The sequence below is a fragment of the Notechis scutatus genome, chromosome 2 (genome assembly GCF_049901735.1).
Source record: "Notechis scutatus isolate UNSWTSFEM ecotype Mainland chromosome 2, rNotScu1.2, whole genome shotgun sequence".
Classification (NCBI taxonomy): domain Eukaryota; kingdom Metazoa; phylum Chordata; class Lepidosauria; order Squamata; family Elapidae; genus Notechis; species Notechis scutatus.
In genome coordinates this window covers 10955331-10973667 of record NC_142010.1, presented here as the reverse complement: position 1 = coordinate 10973667, position 18337 = coordinate 10955331, and the positions used below count along the sequence as shown (strand labels likewise).

The following is an 18337-nucleotide window of genomic DNA, read 5'->3' as shown; positions in this document are numbered from 1 at the left end:
TCAGCTCTCTGTCTCCTGCAGCCCCCCAAGCCCACCTGCAAGGGAGGGTCTCCAGCCAAAGAAATAGTTTTGGGGAGTCAGTTTAGAGGAGCCACCCCCCCCCCAATATCCTCCCTCCACAGTCCCCGCTTCCCATCCAGGTTCTGATTCAGCAACGGGGGATTATGGTGTGTGTGGGGTTTTCTGGGTCTCCTCCCCAAATTCAGAGTCTTCTCCCCAGAAGGGAATCGAAGCTCAGCTCTTCCCGCACCTTAACAAAAAAAAATGGAGGTTCAGAAGAAAAAGTGAAAGTTGCAAAAACACTTTTGCCCCAAAAGCACCTTTTTCTTATACTTTTGGTGGCGTTTGTGGATTTAGGTCAGAAAATGCTTCAGTTTCCCTCTTGTTTTCAGGCTCCTTCATCTTTTCGATGCAAGAAAATTTGGAAGTGGGACTCTAATTGCGGGTCAGGAAGGTCCCACTCCCACCCAGCCATGGGGGGGGGGGGCGCTGCATCTTATCCCACATCGGCTGCTTTCCCGCAACCTCCGCCCCCTCCCCCCAGCCACAATTAGGGAAGCACAGGCAGCCTCCCTCTTCTCCGGCTGGGGGGGGGGGGAAATTGGGCGAGAGAGGGAACAGAGACCATGTGGAGATCGAGGCTCCTGCAGGCTCTCCCCTCTCTTGCCCTCCACCCCATTTCCCACTACTGGAATCCCCGCCGCTTTCTCCTCCCACCTTCCTCCAGGAGCACCGAGGGCCCCTCCCAGCTCTGCTCCTGCCCCTGACGAGCCCCCTCCTTATCGGGGGTCTCCTTGCCCCCTTCGCTTCCAGGGATCCAGGCCAGAAACCACCACCACCCCCAGCAGCATCGGGGAATCCCAGCAGGGCCCATGGATGCTGCTCCACAGGTGCCCCCAAAGAGAGGGGAGAAGGACCCAGAACCCCAAATGGAAAAGTCCATCCACTAAAGCAAGAAGAGGGAGAAGAAAAAACAGGCAGCAGAGAGAAAGCATAAGTCATTCTCTGCCTGAGTGCAAGAAACGTATTTCTGGAAAAACTACTCTCGGGATACACCAGAGAATCCACGGTGGAGGAAAACCAGAGAAATGTTCAGAGTGTGAGAAATATTTCAACCCCCCTTCAGCATTTCACGGGTACACCCGAAATCACACAGGAGAGCGGCCTTACAAGGGTGCAGAGTGAGAGAAACCTTTTCACTGTCAATCAAAGCTTAAAAGGCATCAGAAATAATCAAGCAAAAGTGCATGAATTTGGCTCAGAAAGCAGGAGCGCTGGTCACTTACCAGAGTGAAAAAGAAAAGAAAAAAGTGACAAGTGTTGGGGAGTGGAGATCACTTTTTGGCAGAGCACACGTCGTCCTCCACATACAACCTATCAATCATTTAGGTATATTCCTGTTAGTATCTCCCAAACATAAACTGTTTCAACTCCTACCCTCAAAATGATGCAATAGAGCATTGCACACCAGAACAACTAGACCAGGGGTGGGCAAACTTTTTGGCTCGGGGCCACATTGACTTTTAAAATTTGACAGACGGGCCACCACCTGGTGTCGAAATGCCTGTCATTACAAGTCAAAATCAAATGAATGCAATCATTCACATCAAACCTTAATTCTGTACCAACGGGCGATTAAAAAGACCAACGGGCCGGATGTGGCCCACGGGCCGTGTTGCCCACCCTGAACTAGACACAAGGACTTTTTTTCCCCAAACGCCATCACTTTGCTAAACAAATAATTCCCTCAACACTGTCAAACTATTTACAAAGTCTCCACTATTACTATTAAGCTTGTCATCACTCCTTATCACCCATCCCCTCCCACTTCTGTGTGACTGTAACTTTGTCGCTTGTATCCTTACTATTTATATTGACTGTTTCCTAGAATGATGATTGCTTATTGTACCCTTTGATTAAGTGTTGTACCTCATGATTCTTGACTCTTGACGAATGTATCTTTTCTTCTATGTACACTGAGAGCATTTGTACTAAGACAAATTCCTTTGTGTCCAACCACACATGGCCAATAAAAATTCCATTGTATTGTATTCTATTCTGTGATATTTCATCATTATTCATATACCATGTTACATTAAATATTCTTCTCGTTTATTTCTGTCAGTCTGAAACCAACTGCTAAATTTTCCATAGAGGAGTCACTTCAAATAGCTTAAATTTAATGCAAGGATTTTGTGGGATTCATTGGCTTTACTAAATGAGACCTACCTTAACTCATCACTTGCCTTTATTGGTTGATTCGCTCCTTCTCCTCTGTCCTCCATCAAATGGCATCTCCTCCCCAGCCCAATATTCTCCTAGCTGTTTTCCTTGGGAAATGGTCTTTTCCCGCTTGAGCCCATATAATATATTCCTTGGTGACATAGTTGCTGATTTGCTCAGAAGCTGGGATCTGGCCGGCTCCTATTGGCTCCTTCAGGGGGGCTTCTGGCATCTTCCCTCCCCCTGTCAGCCCCTTGATCCGGGGACACCTGGTTCCCCAGAAGTGGATCCCACTGTAGCACAAGGAATGAGGAGCCCCTGACTGGAGGGGGGACTGAGTTCTTCCTCTGGGGGTCATGATCCCCCCCCTTCCCCAGCTCCAGAAACGCCAGGCGCCTTAAAGTCAATCTGGGGGAACAGCTCAGGGTGGAACTGAGGGGGTCCCTGGTGGTCTCTGAGCTTTGGGGTTTCCTCCGCAGACGTCTCACTGCCCAAACTTGGTGTCAGATCCGTGTATCTGCCATTCTTCAATGGAAGAAGGTGGGGGGGGGGGAGTTGGTACGAGTAATCCTTTTTGATGTCACCTGAATATCTGAAGCCTTGTAATTGAATTTGTATAACTTGCACATGATAGATGGATGATGAGCCAGATGCCTGGAACCTTGTCACCTCTTGGAGAGAAAGCAAGAGGAGAAGAGGCCATAAAAATGCCACCTCTGAAAGGAACTGCCTGAGAAACTTTTCTAAGATACCTTCCCAGAAAAAAAAGGGGGCGGAGGGGATTAACAGGTTGTTTCTTTGGTTGACTAAATCCACATCAGAATAAGGGTTCTAACTCCCTTTAGGTGTCCCTGTAGGCCTGGGGTATCCTGGACTCTGCTTTGACTAGGATCTGGGTGGCTCCTTCCAATCAAGGGTTCCTTTTGAAGAACTTCCTTTCAGAAGTTCATTCTTTTTGGCTGAAGGGAAAAAGTCCAGGGCGACGTCATCCGGGCAGCCACCAAGCCCCAACCTCAGAGAGCCCCAAGGACCCCTCAACTCCCGCGGGGCCCTTTTGGCGCAACTCTTTCAGGGCATCTGCAGAGCTTCAGCGCCCTCGCAGACAGACCCACACAGACACAATCACAACAAGACACAAAGGGTTTCTGAGCATGTGGCCCTTGCTGAAAGGGGGAGGGGGAAAGGAGAAGGGGCGGGGCTTCAAGGAGTAGGCGGAGCCCGAGAAGAAGCCCGAAGCCTCGCCCCCGCCTCTCCCCTCCCCTCCCCTCCCCCTGGCTGGATCTCCTCCCCTCCCCCTGGCTGGATCTCCTCTTCCCTTCCCCCGGGTGAGGATGGGCGCTGGATCCCGCTCGGGGCAGGCCAGGCTGCTCTCCCTCCGGCCTCCACTCCAGCAGGAGATCTCCTCCCCGCCCGGAGGAAGGGAGCTGCAGCGGATCCCGCCCTTCGGGTTTTCCTCGCGGAGATCCGGCTCTGGCGTCGCCTGCAGGGAGCGGATCCTCCCTTCCCTCCAGGGGGGCAAGGGGGCTCCCTCCCCGGGCTGGATCTGCTCCACCCTCGCCCGGCCAAGGCTCCCCGGGAGGGATCCGGGAGGGAGATTCGGGTCACTTGCTTTCAGAAGGTCTCTCTGTGGTCCGTCCGGCCACGAGGGCTCTGAGCATGCGTGTCCCGCAAGGGCTTTTGGAAAAGAAAAAAGTGTAAACTGTGCTTTAAAACAGGTGCCGGGATTTGTAGCGTGTTATTACCACCCCCTGACCTCTTTGCAACGGGGCGGGAAGAAGTTTAAATTCGTTGAATTGAGCTCCTGTTTTCTTAACCCACAAAAGAGATCCCCTTTCTTTGTGCTCCGAAAGGCCAAAAATAGCATCCTTTGTTTTTATGCCAATCTTTACTTTGGTTCTGCTTTTAAAAGATGGGTAGAATTTCTAAACTTTGTATTTTCCTTGTTTTGCCCAGGAAGAGGCTGTGATGGGGCAACCCTTCCTTCTTAGATGTTTTTCAAAGCCCAAAGGAAGTTTTTTTAAAAAAAATTTTTATTGGTTTTTAAAACAAACATAGACAAACAAAACAAAAAAACATCAAGCCATCTTCCATATATATACATACAGTGTGCCAGTTGGTTTACAGATTGTTTTGTGCTTCCATTTCGTAGTCTTCAATTACAATTACATTGTATATATTATCGTATTTTCAATCAAGTATTAAATACATTATCATTATTAATCAGTCATTTGACTATAACTTTTAGTCATTCATGCTTTACGAAATAATCATATTTTACTTAATTTGTTATTATGACAGTTCATATTATCATCTCAAATCTATCCTAAAATCATTTTGTAGATATAATAAGAAAAGAATACATCCTTATATAGTTATTATTTTCTAAGAATCTACATATTTCATTACTATATTTTATTGTCTAACCATTGATAGAATAAATCCCAAATTTTATAAAATTGTTTATTATCTTGTTCTCTGATTTCAAATGTCAATCTACTCATTTCAGCACATTCCAATGTTTTCTTAATGATTTCCTCCTGTGATGGTATTTTCTCATTTTTCCAGTTTTTAGCAAATACAATCCTAGCCGCAAGGCTCAACCAAGCCTGGGACTCAGGACAGCCTACAGAGGTGCCCCTGCATGCCCCCAAGGGAGTCTGACCAACAATCAGAATACAAGCTGATATTGCTTTAATATTGCACTATACAGTAGAATTCAATCTAGTTACTGCACGAATGGTAATAGTTAAAAAAAAAAAGGGTGCCGAGGATGAGATGGATCTTTGAGAATGTTTTGAACTTTCTCAAGGCAGCGGGAGCTATAAAGCTCTTCCAAAGAGGGGAGAGGGCAACCCATGATCCTCTGGGCAATGACGTTAACCTTCTGGAGCGCTTTCCTATCTGCCACTGTGCAATTGGCAAACCATACACAGGTGCAGTAAGTTAAGATACTCTCTATGATATGATGCAGTGTTAGAAGGTCACTTAGCTTTTGGTAATCCCTGTAGTTTTGTCCTGGACTTATGACCAAAATTGGTGTCTTAGAGGTTGGGCAAATGGTCATTAAGTAAGATGTCACGTGAGAGCTTGGCTCAATGACTGCAATGCTGTACTCCTGACTGTTATTGTTAAGCAATTTCACATGTGTACTTAAGCAGACAAAAGTCCCAGGTAAGGAATGTGGGTGTCAACTCATAAAGCCTCCCTGAACTGCTCTCGAGTTGCCATGGGCAAAGGGAATGGGAGAGCGAACTTCCCAGCTGCATCCAAGAGCTGGTATCTCAGTCAAAATAAAGCACATTCCGACCAATGGGCCAAGTCTTTCTCCACGGTAACCCCCAGTGACCAGAGGGAGTTACTTCTACAACCTGCAAAATCACCTCATTGACATATCTTGTGGGGAGGGGGAAACAGGGTTAGACCCAATATGCTAATTTAGTGAAGTCAGATTGGCTCCACCTGTCTGTGCCAGCATGAAGCTCCTAATAAATAACTGGATTTCTTTTGAAGCTTGGCCTGAGGCTCATGGTTAAATTAGGGCATCTGTTGGAGCCCTGACAGCGGGGTTGTTTGAAGTGAGCTGGAGAGGCCTTGTGAATCCCAGGCACAGGCCGCTTTGGGACATGTTGCTTGGAAACGGTACAGAACATGCAGCTTCGAAAATGGCGCTAGGCTGCAAAGGCCTCCGCTCTAGGAATTAAGGCCGCATTTCTCAGTGGTAGCGGTGACACGGGTGAAGCCCAGGCCTGGGGGCAGTAGCAGATGGCTGAGAATGCTGAAGGCCCCAGGCCTCCGCTTAAGGCCCGGCCCAGCATTGCTGTCAGTCAGAGCTGCTTTGCATGGCTGGGCTCAGGCTCCCAGGGATTCTGCAGCTGTGCACCCCACTTTAGTGGGTGGCTCCCCAATTTATGGATGGCCTGTGCCTGTCTTCTCCCCTCCCTAGATGCCCCACGACCATTGCCTGCACCTTCCCCCACGTAAGGACCTCCAAGGTCACTTCACGGTTGCAACCAGGAGTGTCGCATGGCGGTTGTGGAGTGAAATGCTCCCGTGACCCCTCCCCTAACCACTGTGTCAGGGTTCCAACTAATGAACCCAAACGATTCAGCGATCTGAGACTTATGGCTTCCTCAAAGAACGGCTTTGTTGAGTACATCATTTTGGCACGGATGAACTTAAACCCAGCTCTAGCTGTTTCCTGTGCTTTCAGCATAATTAAACATTAGAGATCCCCCCTTCCCTAAACTCCTAAGCTCACAGGCCACATTACCCCATTAGGTGCTCTGGCATCTCCTTGGCAACAAGTTCCAGTCTCCGGCCAGCACCCATTAGGAATGACCTTGGTTCCCTAGAGATAGCAGGTTGTTTTGACTCGATCGCATTCAGTTCTTTTTCTCCCTCCCCGAGCTGTGTGGCAACTACAGAAACGGAAGATATCTGTGGCAGGCTCCATCCGTTTCAGAGTTGACACACTGCTTCACTGAACGACCAAGGTTCCAGTCCCAACCATGGTCATACGTTGAGGACATCTCTCTTATAGTTATAGGGCCTCCAACACTTTGCCTCAGGTGTACTGAGCACCCTACCCTGGGCAGAGGGTCAGACTGGAAGACCCTCAAGGTCCCTGCCAAGGATAAGATGTTATGATTCTCTATATGTCTGAAAGGGAAATATATTTCTTCACTTCTTTTTCCTTTAACAACAGATAGAAGATTGTGACCAAAGATTTACCTCAAATACAACTATCAACAGTTATAGAAAATTAACACACGGCAGCAGCCGCCATAAAGCATGGAGCGTGGGAAACTCTTGGATCCCCCATCAGACAAAAGCAGCACTCCAAAAGACGACCAAAAAACGCATGAATGCTCAGAGTGTGGGAAATCCTTTGCTCGCAGGTCCCTCCTTTTGACCCACAGGAAGGTCCATGTGGGAAGTGGATCCAGTGAAGGTTTGGAGGGTGAGAAATCTTTCTCTGGGAAAAACTCCAAAGATCTCAGAAGCTCCCCAACACTAAAATTATAAATGTGAGGAATGTGAGTTATGCTTTAGTCAAAAGTCACGCCTTCTTACACATCAGAAAATCCACACTGGAGAGAAACCTTATGAATGTCTGGAATGTGGGATTTTTTTCCGTGCAAAAACCACTCTCAGAAACCACGAGAAGATTCACACGGGAGAAACATTACAGGTGTTGGGAATGTGGGAAGAGCTTTTCTTACAACTCAAATCTTTGGATCCATAAGAAGATTTATGTGGGAATACAATCTCACAAGTGCTTTGAGTGTGGAAAATGTCTCATCCTGAATTCATCTCTTTGGAGAAAAACGAAAAGTGCCTCGAATGTGGGAAATGTTTTACCATGAGATCAACCCTGGTGGTACATCAGAGACGTCACACTGGAAAGAAACCCCATGAGTGTCCAGAATGTGAGAAACGATTTGTGGATTGTTCTGAATTTCAGAGACACCAGAAATGGCACAAAGGGGAGCTGCCCCATAGATGTGGGGAGTGTGGGAAAAGTTTTGTTACGCCAGCCCATGTTCAGATTCATCAGAGAATCCACACAGGGGAGAAACCCTACAAATGTGGGGAGTGTAGGAAATGCTTTTCCCAAAAACAACACCTTGGAAGCCATCAGAGGCTCCATACAGGAGAGAAGCCATACAAATGCGAGGAATGTGGAAAATGTTTTGGACACAAGGGAGGCCTTTTGGAGTCATCATAAAACCCACACGGGAGAAACCCCATCAATGCAACGACTGTGGAAGATTTTATAGTACCTTATCAGTCCTTGGAGCTCATGTGAAAATTCACACAGGGGAAAAAAATTACAAATGTTTGGACTGTGGGAAAGCATTTGCTCAGTCATCTGCCCTAAGAAGTCACAGCCGAATCCATACAGGAGAGAAACCTCACAAATGCTCAGAGTGTGATCGGTGTTTTTCTCGGAAAGATTCTCTTGTGATACATCAGCGAATCCACACTGGAGAAAAAGCGTATAAATGCCTGGAGTGGGAAATGTTTTCATAGTAAATCAAAGCTAAAAGGGCACCAGAAAGTCCACAGCAGAGATAAATCTGTTCAGCTGTGAACAATGTGGGGAACCCTTTTTTCCCAACAGTCACAAGAGGGTGTAAATTGTTGTGTGTGAGAATATGTTGCTTGCAAGGCCACATTAGTAACTTCCCAGAGTGATTACACAAAAAAAGTATGTGGGGAGTATATAAAATGTTTTGCAGAGTCCAGGAAGTCCTGGTCTTGGGACTAAAAGTTTGTATGGATTTCTGGTCATAGGTTCCTTCAGTCGTAAGTCAAGGAACCAGGTATTTCTATTTATTTTTACTAGATGATGTTGATCCATGAGGAGAAATGAAAATTTAGAGAGGAGAAAATGGGGTGAAGAGTGGAATGAATGGGGTTGTTTATTTAGTGATAAAAGTTTTGATGTTGAATCTGCTCACTGAGGAGGAAAAGTTTCTTTTTCCTATTATGTTTTTTGGAGGGATTTTTTCCCATTTTTTTCATTGTCTTTTTCCATATATTGACACATAGATATTTGTATTCTGTGCATATAATCCTTAATAAAAGTATTTTTTTTTTAAAAAGCTTCTCGAGTTCTGACTGAGCTGTGGAGGATGGAAGGATTGATATTCCTTCCGGTCGTTTGGTGCTGAGTCAGGGTGCAAAAGGGGGGGTTGGAGCCTCCCTGAAGCTGCTGAAAGGACCCTGTTGTAGACTGGAGGTAGGGGGGAACCTTTCCACCCCTCCCCCTCTATTGTGGGAGGGCTGCTCCTTTTGGCCAAGATGGCCGCTGTGGCCCCTCTTTCCACCCAGGGCTCCTTTCTGTGCAGAAGGTGGACTTGGCTGCCCTCCAAAGAGCCTGGCATGTCTCTTTTCAGATGCAGACGGACGTCTCCTCCTGATGGGTTTGTCCTTTGTGACACAACACAAATCCTTTATCCCCCACCCCAGTCAGTCAGAACTGGAGAAGCTTCTTAGATGAAAAGCGAAATGTTTTCAAGGGAAAAAATACCCAAAAAAGTCCAGTTTGCCTTTTGGGGAGAAAAAGATGCACCTTTGGGAAGTGAAGCCAGAGTTTGGGGGCTCCTTCTGACTCAGGCTGGGGAGGGAGGATGTGTTGAGGTATTCCCCGTTAGGAGAATGAATGCACTCAGGGAAACATAGTGAGAGTGGTGATGAATAACACACAACCAGCACACAGATACACTGAATAGTAAAATGTAAGTTTTACTTCCAGTAAACGGGTGAATAAAGTCCAACAAACAGTCCAAATCATACACGGTTAAAGCAGTTAGTATTCAAAACAATCAGTCCAGGGATACTCCAAAAACGAAGTTCTTTTCTTTACCAGTATCATAAAGTTCAGTAAACGGTGTTTGCGAACAGTTGCAAGACTCACAGCAGTTCAAGCAGAATGAAGACCAGGCAAAAGGCAAATGCAAAAAGAACAAACCAGGTTTCTGGCTCCATCTTATGGCCATTGGAGGAACCTCAGCCAATCACAATTGCAGCATTCTCTTAAAGGTACAACAGTATTAAATGACTATCCTGGTTTATATATTGCCAACCCAACTGTTAGGTGACTATCATTCCTAACAGGAAGCCCCCAGCAGTAGCTGCTCCAGACCTTTTTTAGATGTTAGGCAAGTGGGGGGGAAAGAGTGCCTGGAAGTCCAGGGTCCCCAGTAACCCCTCCCCGCAGCCCCGTTTCTGCCTGCAGTTGCTGCCCTGTTTAAATTCACAAGTTCCCGTCCGAGCAGCAGCTCCTGGAGAGGTGAAACTTTCTTCTTCCCCACAAGAGCCCAGAGCGAAGGAGACGCGCCCGCCCCCCAGACCCCACGCAGCAGGGGCTCCCCTCCAGCACCAGAGATGCTGAGCTAGGCCTGTGGGAACCAACCTTCCCCTCCAGAAGTTGCTTCCTAGTGCAGCAGCCCCTAGACTCAAGTTGAGGAATGGGAGTTGAAGGTTCTCCCCTTGGGGGGGGAGGGGAGCCAGCTGGTCCTGGGTTCAAATCCTGATGCTGCCACCCTCACCTTTGAGCATGGGAGCCTCCTATGGCCCGGCCAAGGTCCTGCTTTGAGCGAGGGTCCTGCAGAGGCAGTTGGGATGGTCTCCATGGGAGGGGGGGGCTTGACTGCAGGGGGGTTCTGGGTGTCCTGAGGAAAAGGGGACCCCCCCCCCCCGATTCCCTGGTTATACCGAACTTCTCCTCACAAATGAAGTCCTCCTATCCATTTTTGGGGGGTTCAGCTCTCTTCTCTGTCTCCTGCAGCCCCCCCAAGCCCATCTGGAAGGGGTTTCCAGCCCCCCTCCCTCACCAAAGGGATAGTTTTGGGGAGTCAGCTTAGAGGAGCCAACCCCCCCAATATCCTCCCTCCACAGTCCCCGCTTCCCATCCAGGTTCCGATTCAGCAACGGGGGATTATGGGATGGGGCGGGGTTTCTGGGCCTCCTCCCCAAATTCCGAGTCTTCTCCCCAGAAGGGAATCGAAGCTCAGCTCTTCCCGCACCTTAACAAAAAAAAAAAGGAGATTCAGAAGAAAAAGTGAAGTTGCAAAAACACTTTTGCCCCCCCCTAAAAAGCACCTTTTTTTTTCTTGTAGTTTGGGTGGCATTTGTGGCTTCCAGGTCAGAAAATGCCTCCGTTTCCCTCCCGCTTTCCGTCTCCTTCCTCTTCCCATGCAAGAAACTTCGGGGCTCGGGGTCCTCATTCAGGGTCGCCAAGGTCCCACTCCCACCCAGCCCCCACATTGGCTGCCCTTCTGCGACCCCAGACCCACCTCGGCCACAACTCTTGATTCAGTGGTACACGACAAACTACTCCTAAAAATAAAATCCTATGGTATCTCTGGACAACTGAATAACTGGATAGAAGCATTCCTGTCAAACAGACAACAAATGGTCAAAATCGGGAGCGTCCTATCAAATCCACTACCTGTCAATAGTGGTGTTCCCCAAGGCAGTGTTCTAGGACCAACTCTCTTCATACTCTACATAAACGACCTCTGTGATCATATTAAGAGCAATTGCGTTCTTTTCGCTGATGATGTAAAGCTGTTCAATACCACAGACAATACTGCTACCCTACAAAAAGATCTTGACTATGTATCAGAATGGTCAAACAAATGGCAACTTCAAATCTCAACAAATAAATGCTCTGTCTTACATATTGGCAAAAAAAATCAGAAAATAAAATACAAGCTGAATAGTCAAGATCTTGTTGATGACCCAAGCTCTGTAAAGGACCTTGGAATACTCACCTCTAATGATCTGAGTGCTAGAGCCCACTGCAACTACATAGCCAAAAAGGCATTAAGAGTTGTTAACCTAATCCTACGTAGCTTTTTCTCTGGTAATATCACACTACTAACCAGAGCATACAAAACATTTGCTAGACCAATACTCGAATACAGTTCATCAGTCTGGAACCCACACTACGTATCTGATATTAGCACAATTGAGAAAGTCCAGAAATATTTCACAAGAAGAGTTCTCCACTCCTCTACTCGTTGTAGAATACCTTATGCCACCAGACTTGAAATTCTAGACCTAGAAAACCTTGAATTACGCCGTCTTCGGTCTGATCTAAGTATGGTATATAAAATCATACATTGCAATGTCCTACCTGTCAATGAATACTTCAGCTTCAACCATAACAACACAAGAGCACACAATAGATACAAACTCAAAGTAAACTGCACCAAACTTGATTGCAGGAAATACGACTTCAGCAATAGAGTGGTCAATGTCTGGAATACTCTACCCGACTCTGTAGTTTCTTCCCCAAACCCCAAAAACTTTAACCTTAGACTGTCTACTATTGACCTCACCCCTTTCCTAAGAGGTCTGTAGGGGGCGTGCATAAGCGCACCAACGTGTCTACCGTCCCTGTCCTATTGTTTCTCTTATTCTTTTATTTTTCTTATATGTACCCATTTCATGTATTCACAACTATGTATACACTTATACTTATTATCTTGTAAACAATTGGCAAATCAAATAAATAAATAAATAAATAAATGAGGGGGCTCCCTCCTCCTCCACCTGGGAGATCAGAGGGGAGGGGCGGAGGGGAAAGCAGAGGAGGCGAGAAAGGGGCGGGGCTGCAAGGCGGGGGCGGAGCCCGAGAGGAGAGGAGAAGCCCCGCCCACGCCTAGACCCTCCCACTGGCTGGATCTCACCTCCCTCCGCGAATCCCTCTTCGCCCGGGGAGGGGATCGGCGCTGGATCCCTCGGGAAAGGCTTCTGGATCCCGCTCGGGGTAGGTGGGGCTGCTCTCTCTCCGGCCTCCAGGCGGCCCCTCCTGCCACGAGATCTCCTCCCCCTCCCCGCCCAGGAGGAGGGGAGCTGCGGATCCCTCTCTCCGGCTTCCCGGGTTTTCCTCGGGGAGATCCGGCTCTGGCGTTGCCTGCAGGGACCGGCTCGCTTTCCTTCCCTCCGGGGGACAAAGGGGGCTCCGTCCCAGGGTTGGATCTTCCCCCTTCCTCGCCCAGCCAAGGCTCCCCGGGTGGATTCGGGAAGAAACTTTTGGTAAGTTCCTTCAGAAGGTCTCTCTGTGGTCCGTGAGACCACGAGGCCTGAGAATGCGTATCCCGCAAGTGTATTTGGAAAAAAAAAAAAAGAGTATAAATTGTGCTTTAAACTAAGCATTTACTGAGATTCGTAGTGTGTTGTTAATACACTGTGATTTCTTTGCAACGGGGCGGGAAGGGTTCTGGGAAAAGGAAAGAAGTTTGAATGAGTTGAATTGAGCTCATGCTGTCTTAACCCACAAAAGAGACCCCCTGTTCTTTGTGCTGGGTCTGAAAGGCCAAAAATAAAATCCTTTGTTTTTATGCGAATCTTTACTTTGCTTCTGCTTTCAAAAGATAGGTAGAATTTCTAAACTTTCTATTTTCCTTGTTTCGCCCAGGAAGAGGCTGTGATGTGGCAGCCCCTCCTTGGTGGATCTAATTCACCCCCCCCCCCCCTTTTTACTTTATTTTATAAAATATTTAAAAACTGTCAGGAGGAAGCTGGGGTCGAGAAGTCATAATGGAATGGAGCTCATATGTGCGAAAGTGAGAAGAAGCAGGAAAAAGGGATAAGAATCAGAAATGGGTTGTTTACAAAGCCTGAACTCTCTTGCCTCCTCTTCTGCTTATGTGATGCCTTAGTTTTGTTTCCTTTTCTTTATTGCCATTGCACCTGGTACAATGGAATTAAATGCCATCTTCAGTGTACTTTGTAACTATAAAAATAAAACACAAACATACATCCTTCGTATTCTGTGCAATTGAATTGAAAACCCCTGATATTGCTTTAATATTGCACTATACAGTAGAATTCAATCTAGTTACTGCACGGATGGTAATAGTTCAAAAAAAAAAAAAGGGTTCCCAGGATGAGATGGATCTTTGAGAATGTTTTGAACTTTCTCAAGGCAGCGGGAGCTATAAAGCTCTTCCAAAGAGAGGAGAGGGCAACCCATGATCCTCTGGGCAATGATGTTAACCTTCTGGAGTGCTGTCCTATCTGCCACTGTGCAATTGGCAAACCATACACAGGTGCAGTAAGTTAAGATATTCTCTATGGTGCAACGGTAGAAGGTCACATAGTTTTTCGTAATTCCTGTAGTTTGTCCTGGACTTATGACCAAAATTGGAGTCTTGGTCGTTGAGCAAAGTCATCGTTGAGCAATGTCATGTGAGAGCTTGGCTCAATGGCTGCAATGCTTTTATTCCTGACTGTGGTTGTTAAGCGATTTCACGTGTCGTTAAGCAGACAAAAGTCCCAGCTAAGGAATGTGGGGCTGTCTGAAGTGAGCAGGAGAGGCCCTGTGATTCCCAGGCACAGGCCGCATTCGACCTAAGGGGGCCTGGAGGAGCTTAGAGATGCTTTGGGACTCGTTGCTTGGAAATGGTACGGAACATGCGGCTTTGAAAATGGCGCTAGGCTGCAAAGGCCTCCGCTCTAGGGATTAAGGCCGTATTTCTCAGTGGTAGTGGTGACACTGGGGTGAAGCCCAGGCCTGGGGACAGTGGCAGATGGCTGAGAGTGCTGAAGGCCCCAGGCCTCCACTTAAGGCCCAGCCCAGCATTGCTGTCAGTCAGAGCTGCTTTGCATGGCCGGGCTCAGGCTTCCAGGGGTGGCTGCAGCTGTGCACCCCACTTTAGTGGGTGGCTCCCCAATTTATGGATGGCCTGTGCCTGTCTTCTCCCCTCCCTAGATGCCCCACGACCATTGTCTGCTCCTCCCCACACGTAAGGACCTCCAAGGTCATTTCACGGTTGCAACCCGGAGTGTGGGGTGGCGGTTGTGGAGTGAAATGCTCCCGTGACCCCTCCCCTAACCACTGTGTCAGGGTTCCAACTGATGAACCCAAACGATTCAGCACTCTGAGACTTATGGCTTCCTCAAAGAACGGCTTTATTGAGTACATCATTTCGGCACGGATGAACTTAAACCCAGCTCTAGCTGTTTCCCGTGCTTTCAGCATAATTAAACGTTAGAGATCCCCCCCCTTCCCCAGAGTCACAGGTCACATTGCCCAATTAGGTGCTCTGGCAACTACAGAAACGGAAGATATGTGAGGCAGGCTCGATCCGTTTCAGAGTTGACACACTGCGTCACTGAACAACCGAGGTTCCAGTCCCATGGTCATACATTGAGGACATCTCATAGATATAGGGCCTCCATCACTTTGCCTCAGGTGTACTGAGCACCCTACCCTGGGCAGAGGGTCAGACTGGAAAACCCTTAAGGTCCCTGCCAAGGATAAGATTTTATGATTACGTGTCTGAAAGGGAAATATAATTCTTCCCTTCTTTTTCCTTTAACAGCAGATGCAAAATTGTGACCAAAGATTTCCCTGGAAGACAACTATTAACAGATAATAGAAAATTAACACACGGCAGCAGCCGCCATAAAGCATGGAGCATGGGAAACTCTTGGATCCCCCATCAGATAAAAGCAGCACTCCAAAAAATCACCAAAAATCCCATGAATGCTCAGAGTGTGGGAAATCCTTTGCTCGCAGGTCCCTCCTTTTGACCCACAGGAAGGTCCATGTGGGAAGTGGATCCAGTGAAGGTTTGGAGGGTGAGAAATCCAACTCTGGAAATGAAGCAAAAGGTCTCAGAAGCTCCACCAGACTAAAACCCTATAAATGTGAGGAATGTGACTTACGCTTTAGTCAAAAGTCAGACCTTCTTAGACATCAGAAAATCCACACTGGAGAGAAACGTCATCAATGTCTGGCATGCGGGAAATTTTTCTGTAGAAAAGGCACTCTCAGAATCCATGAGAGAATTCATACTGGGGAGAAACCTTACAAGTGTTGGGAATGTGGGAAGAGCTTTCCTCAGAATGCACAGCTTTGGTCCCATGGGAAGACACATGCAGGAATAAAATCTTACAAATGCTTTGACTGTGGAAAATGTTTCACCCAGAGTTCAGGTCTTCGTAATCATAATAAAACACACACAGGGGAAAAAAACGAAAAGTGCCTCGAATGTGGGAAATGTTTTTCCAAAAAATCAATCCTGCTGCGACATCAGAAACGCCACACTGGAGAGAGACCCTATGAATGTCCAGAATGTGAGAAACGATTTGTGGATTCTTCTGAACTTCAGAGACACCAGAAATGGCACAAAGGGGAGCTGCCCCATAGATGTGGGCAGTGTGGGAAATGTTTTGTTACACCAGCCCATGTTCAGATTCATCAGAGAATCCACACGGGGGAGAAGCCCTACAAATGTGAGGAGTGTGGGAAATGCTTTTCCCAAAAGCAACACCTCGGACGCCATCAGAGGTTCCACACAGGAGAGAAGCCCTACAAATGCGAGGAATGTGGAAAATGCTTTGTAGATAAGAGAGGCCTTTGCAGTCATCATAAAACCCACACAGGGGAGAAACCGCATCAATGCAACGACTGTGGAAGATTTTATACCACATCATCGGCCCTTAAATCTCATGTGAAAATTCACACAGGGGAAAAAGATTACAAATGTTTGGACTGTGGAAGAGCATTTGCTCATTCTTCTTCCCTTCTAAGTCACAGCCGAATCCATACAGGAGAAAAACCTCACAAATGCGCAGTGTGTGATAAATGTTTTGCTCGGAAAGATTCTCTTGTGATGCATCAGCGAATCCACACTGGAGAGAAACCATATAAATGTCTGGAATGTGGGAAATGTTTTGCCCATAATTCATCACTTCACTGGCATGTGCGAAATCACAGAGGAGACTAGCCTTACAGAGTGTGAGAAACCTTTTCATAGTTAATCAAAGCTAGAAAAGCACCAGAAAGTACTTAGCAGAGATAAATCTCTTCACTTGTGGACACATTTAACAGGAACTTCACACAGTGATAGAAGGGAAATCGTACAATTGTTTGGTTTGGGGAAAATGTTTTTCCTACTGAAGGAACCTCAAATAACATCAGGGAGTACACAGTGAGGCAAAAGGGTACAAATGTTGGAATTGTGAGAATATCTTACTTGCATAGTCGCATTAGTAACTTATCAGAGTGGTTACACCAGAGAGTTAAAAGTATGTGGGGAGTAGATATAATGTTTTGCAGAGCACAGGAAGTTCTGGACTTGGGACCCCAACTTGGAATGGATTTCTGGTCATAGGTTCCTTCAGTTGTAAGTCAAAACCAGGTACTTCTCTTAATTTTTACTAGATGATGTTGATCCATGAGGAGAACTGAAAAGTTAGAGGGAGAAAATGGGGTGAAGGATGAATGTGGTAAAGTTTTGATGTTGAATCTACTGGCTGAGGACGAGAAGGAAAAGTTTCTTTTTCCTATTATCTTTTTTGGAGGGATTTTTTTTTCCTTTTTTCATTTTCCCCCCCATATATTCACGTTATTTGTACTAACTTTCTTTCTGTGCATATAATCCTTAATAAAAGCATTGTTCAAAATAACCAAGGGGGGCCTTTTTCAGGAAATGGGCTGGGCGGATCAAAGTGGCCAAGATGGGAGTCAGATTGTGCCATCCTGGGCAGCCAAAGTGGGGTGAGAAAGTGGCTCTCAGGGCTCCCCTGGATCAGGAAATGGCCTGTGGGGAGGAGGTAGAGGAGGAAGGCCGTCAGGGAGTCCAGGGCCCATGGTTCCCAGCAGCTACTAGAGGAGGGAGCCTACCGGAAGATGCCCCCTAGAGGAGAAATGGGGAATTATCAGTCCCAGGAAGATCCACCCTTGGAGGGGGGAGGAAAATGAGGGGAAGGGTCGGGGCTTCCTGATGGACCTCCTCCATCTTCCCAGGGTGGAAAAGGGCAGGCAGACGCTCAACTGGCCAGCAGTCCGCCTGACACTCTGGAGAGGACCTTGGATCCCATGGCCCCCCCAGACCCCACACAGGAGGGGCTCCCCTCCAGCACCATGGACGTGGCGCTAGGCCTGTGGGACCCACCCTCGCTCCAGAAGTTGCTTCCTGGCGCAGCAGCCCCGGGACAGCAGTTGAGGAATAGGAGGCGAAGGTTGCTGCTTAACTCATTCTCTGCCTGAGTGCAATAAATGTTTTTCTAGAAAAACTACTCTTGCGATAATCAGAGAATCCACAGTGGAGGAAAACCACAGAAATGTTCAGTGTGTGGGGAATGTTTCAAACCCCCCCCCCCTGTGGGGGTCTCGGCCGTCTTCCCTTCCCAGCTCAGGTGAGCGAGGTTGAGTTTGGGTCAGTTCCCCCCTTTCAGCCAAGGCCTCATCCGGCACAGCTGGAGGACAGAGGCAGCCCTGGAGGGTTCCTGCAGGCAGTCCTCGACCTGTGACCATTTCGGAGTTACAATGGACCCCACCCACAGAAGGTATTCAGGACCCGGATCCATCATCCTCCGAGACTCACTTAAGGTTTAAAGTCGAGGACCAGCTGTTTCTATGGATTGATTCTCAAATACAGAAACCAGCCACCTCCCAAGTCCCCTTATTGGCCCTGTTGGGGAACCTCTATGCCGTAAGTCGAGGACTACCTGTAATAAACCTTGGGGGCCTTTGCAAAAGGGGATCAGTGCAATCAAAGGCAATGCATTGGATGGCGTCCCCCCTGTCTTGCGAAACTCCGAAAAGGGACTCGCAACTCTCAAGCCAAACTGAAGCAAACCA

The 18337-nt window shown here is 47.5% G+C and overlaps 2 protein-coding genes and 1 pseudogene across 4 annotated transcripts in view; all 3 read left to right on the top strand.

Moving 5' to 3' along the window:
* The window catches only part of LOC113432404 (uncharacterized), a 64442-nt gene that overhangs the window by 20701 nt on the left and 25404 nt on the right, over positions 1–18337 (top strand). The window lies entirely within an intron of this gene.
* LOC113431631 (uncharacterized) lies at positions 6930–17157 on the top strand (annotated as a pseudogene). Its single transcript, XR_015747076.1, has 2 exons — positions 6930–8549; positions 16893–17157. The product of XR_015747076.1 is annotated as an uncharacterized LOC113431631 (transcript).
* LOC113431244 (uncharacterized) lies at positions 12412–17157 on the top strand. 2 transcript variants are annotated; one of them, XM_087953234.1, is made up of 2 exons: positions 12412–12777; positions 15069–17157. In XM_087953234.1, exon 2 carries the CDS (start codon positions 15159–15161, stop codon positions 16476–16478), a length of 1320 nt encoding a protein of 439 aa, XP_087809360.1. In that variant the 5' UTR covers positions 12412–12777; positions 15069–15158; the 3' UTR covers positions 16479–17157. The 2 variants fall into 2 exon arrangements, with proteins under 2 accessions (XP_087809360.1, XP_087809361.1); XM_087953235.1 differs by having other exon boundaries at positions 12438–12508.

Bases quoted from the DNA above. Each gene is read 5' to 3' on its own strand.
- LOC113431244 (XM_087953234.1), top strand. From the start codon at position 15,159: ATGGAGCATGGGAAACTCTTGGATCCCCCATCAGATAAAAGCAGCACT.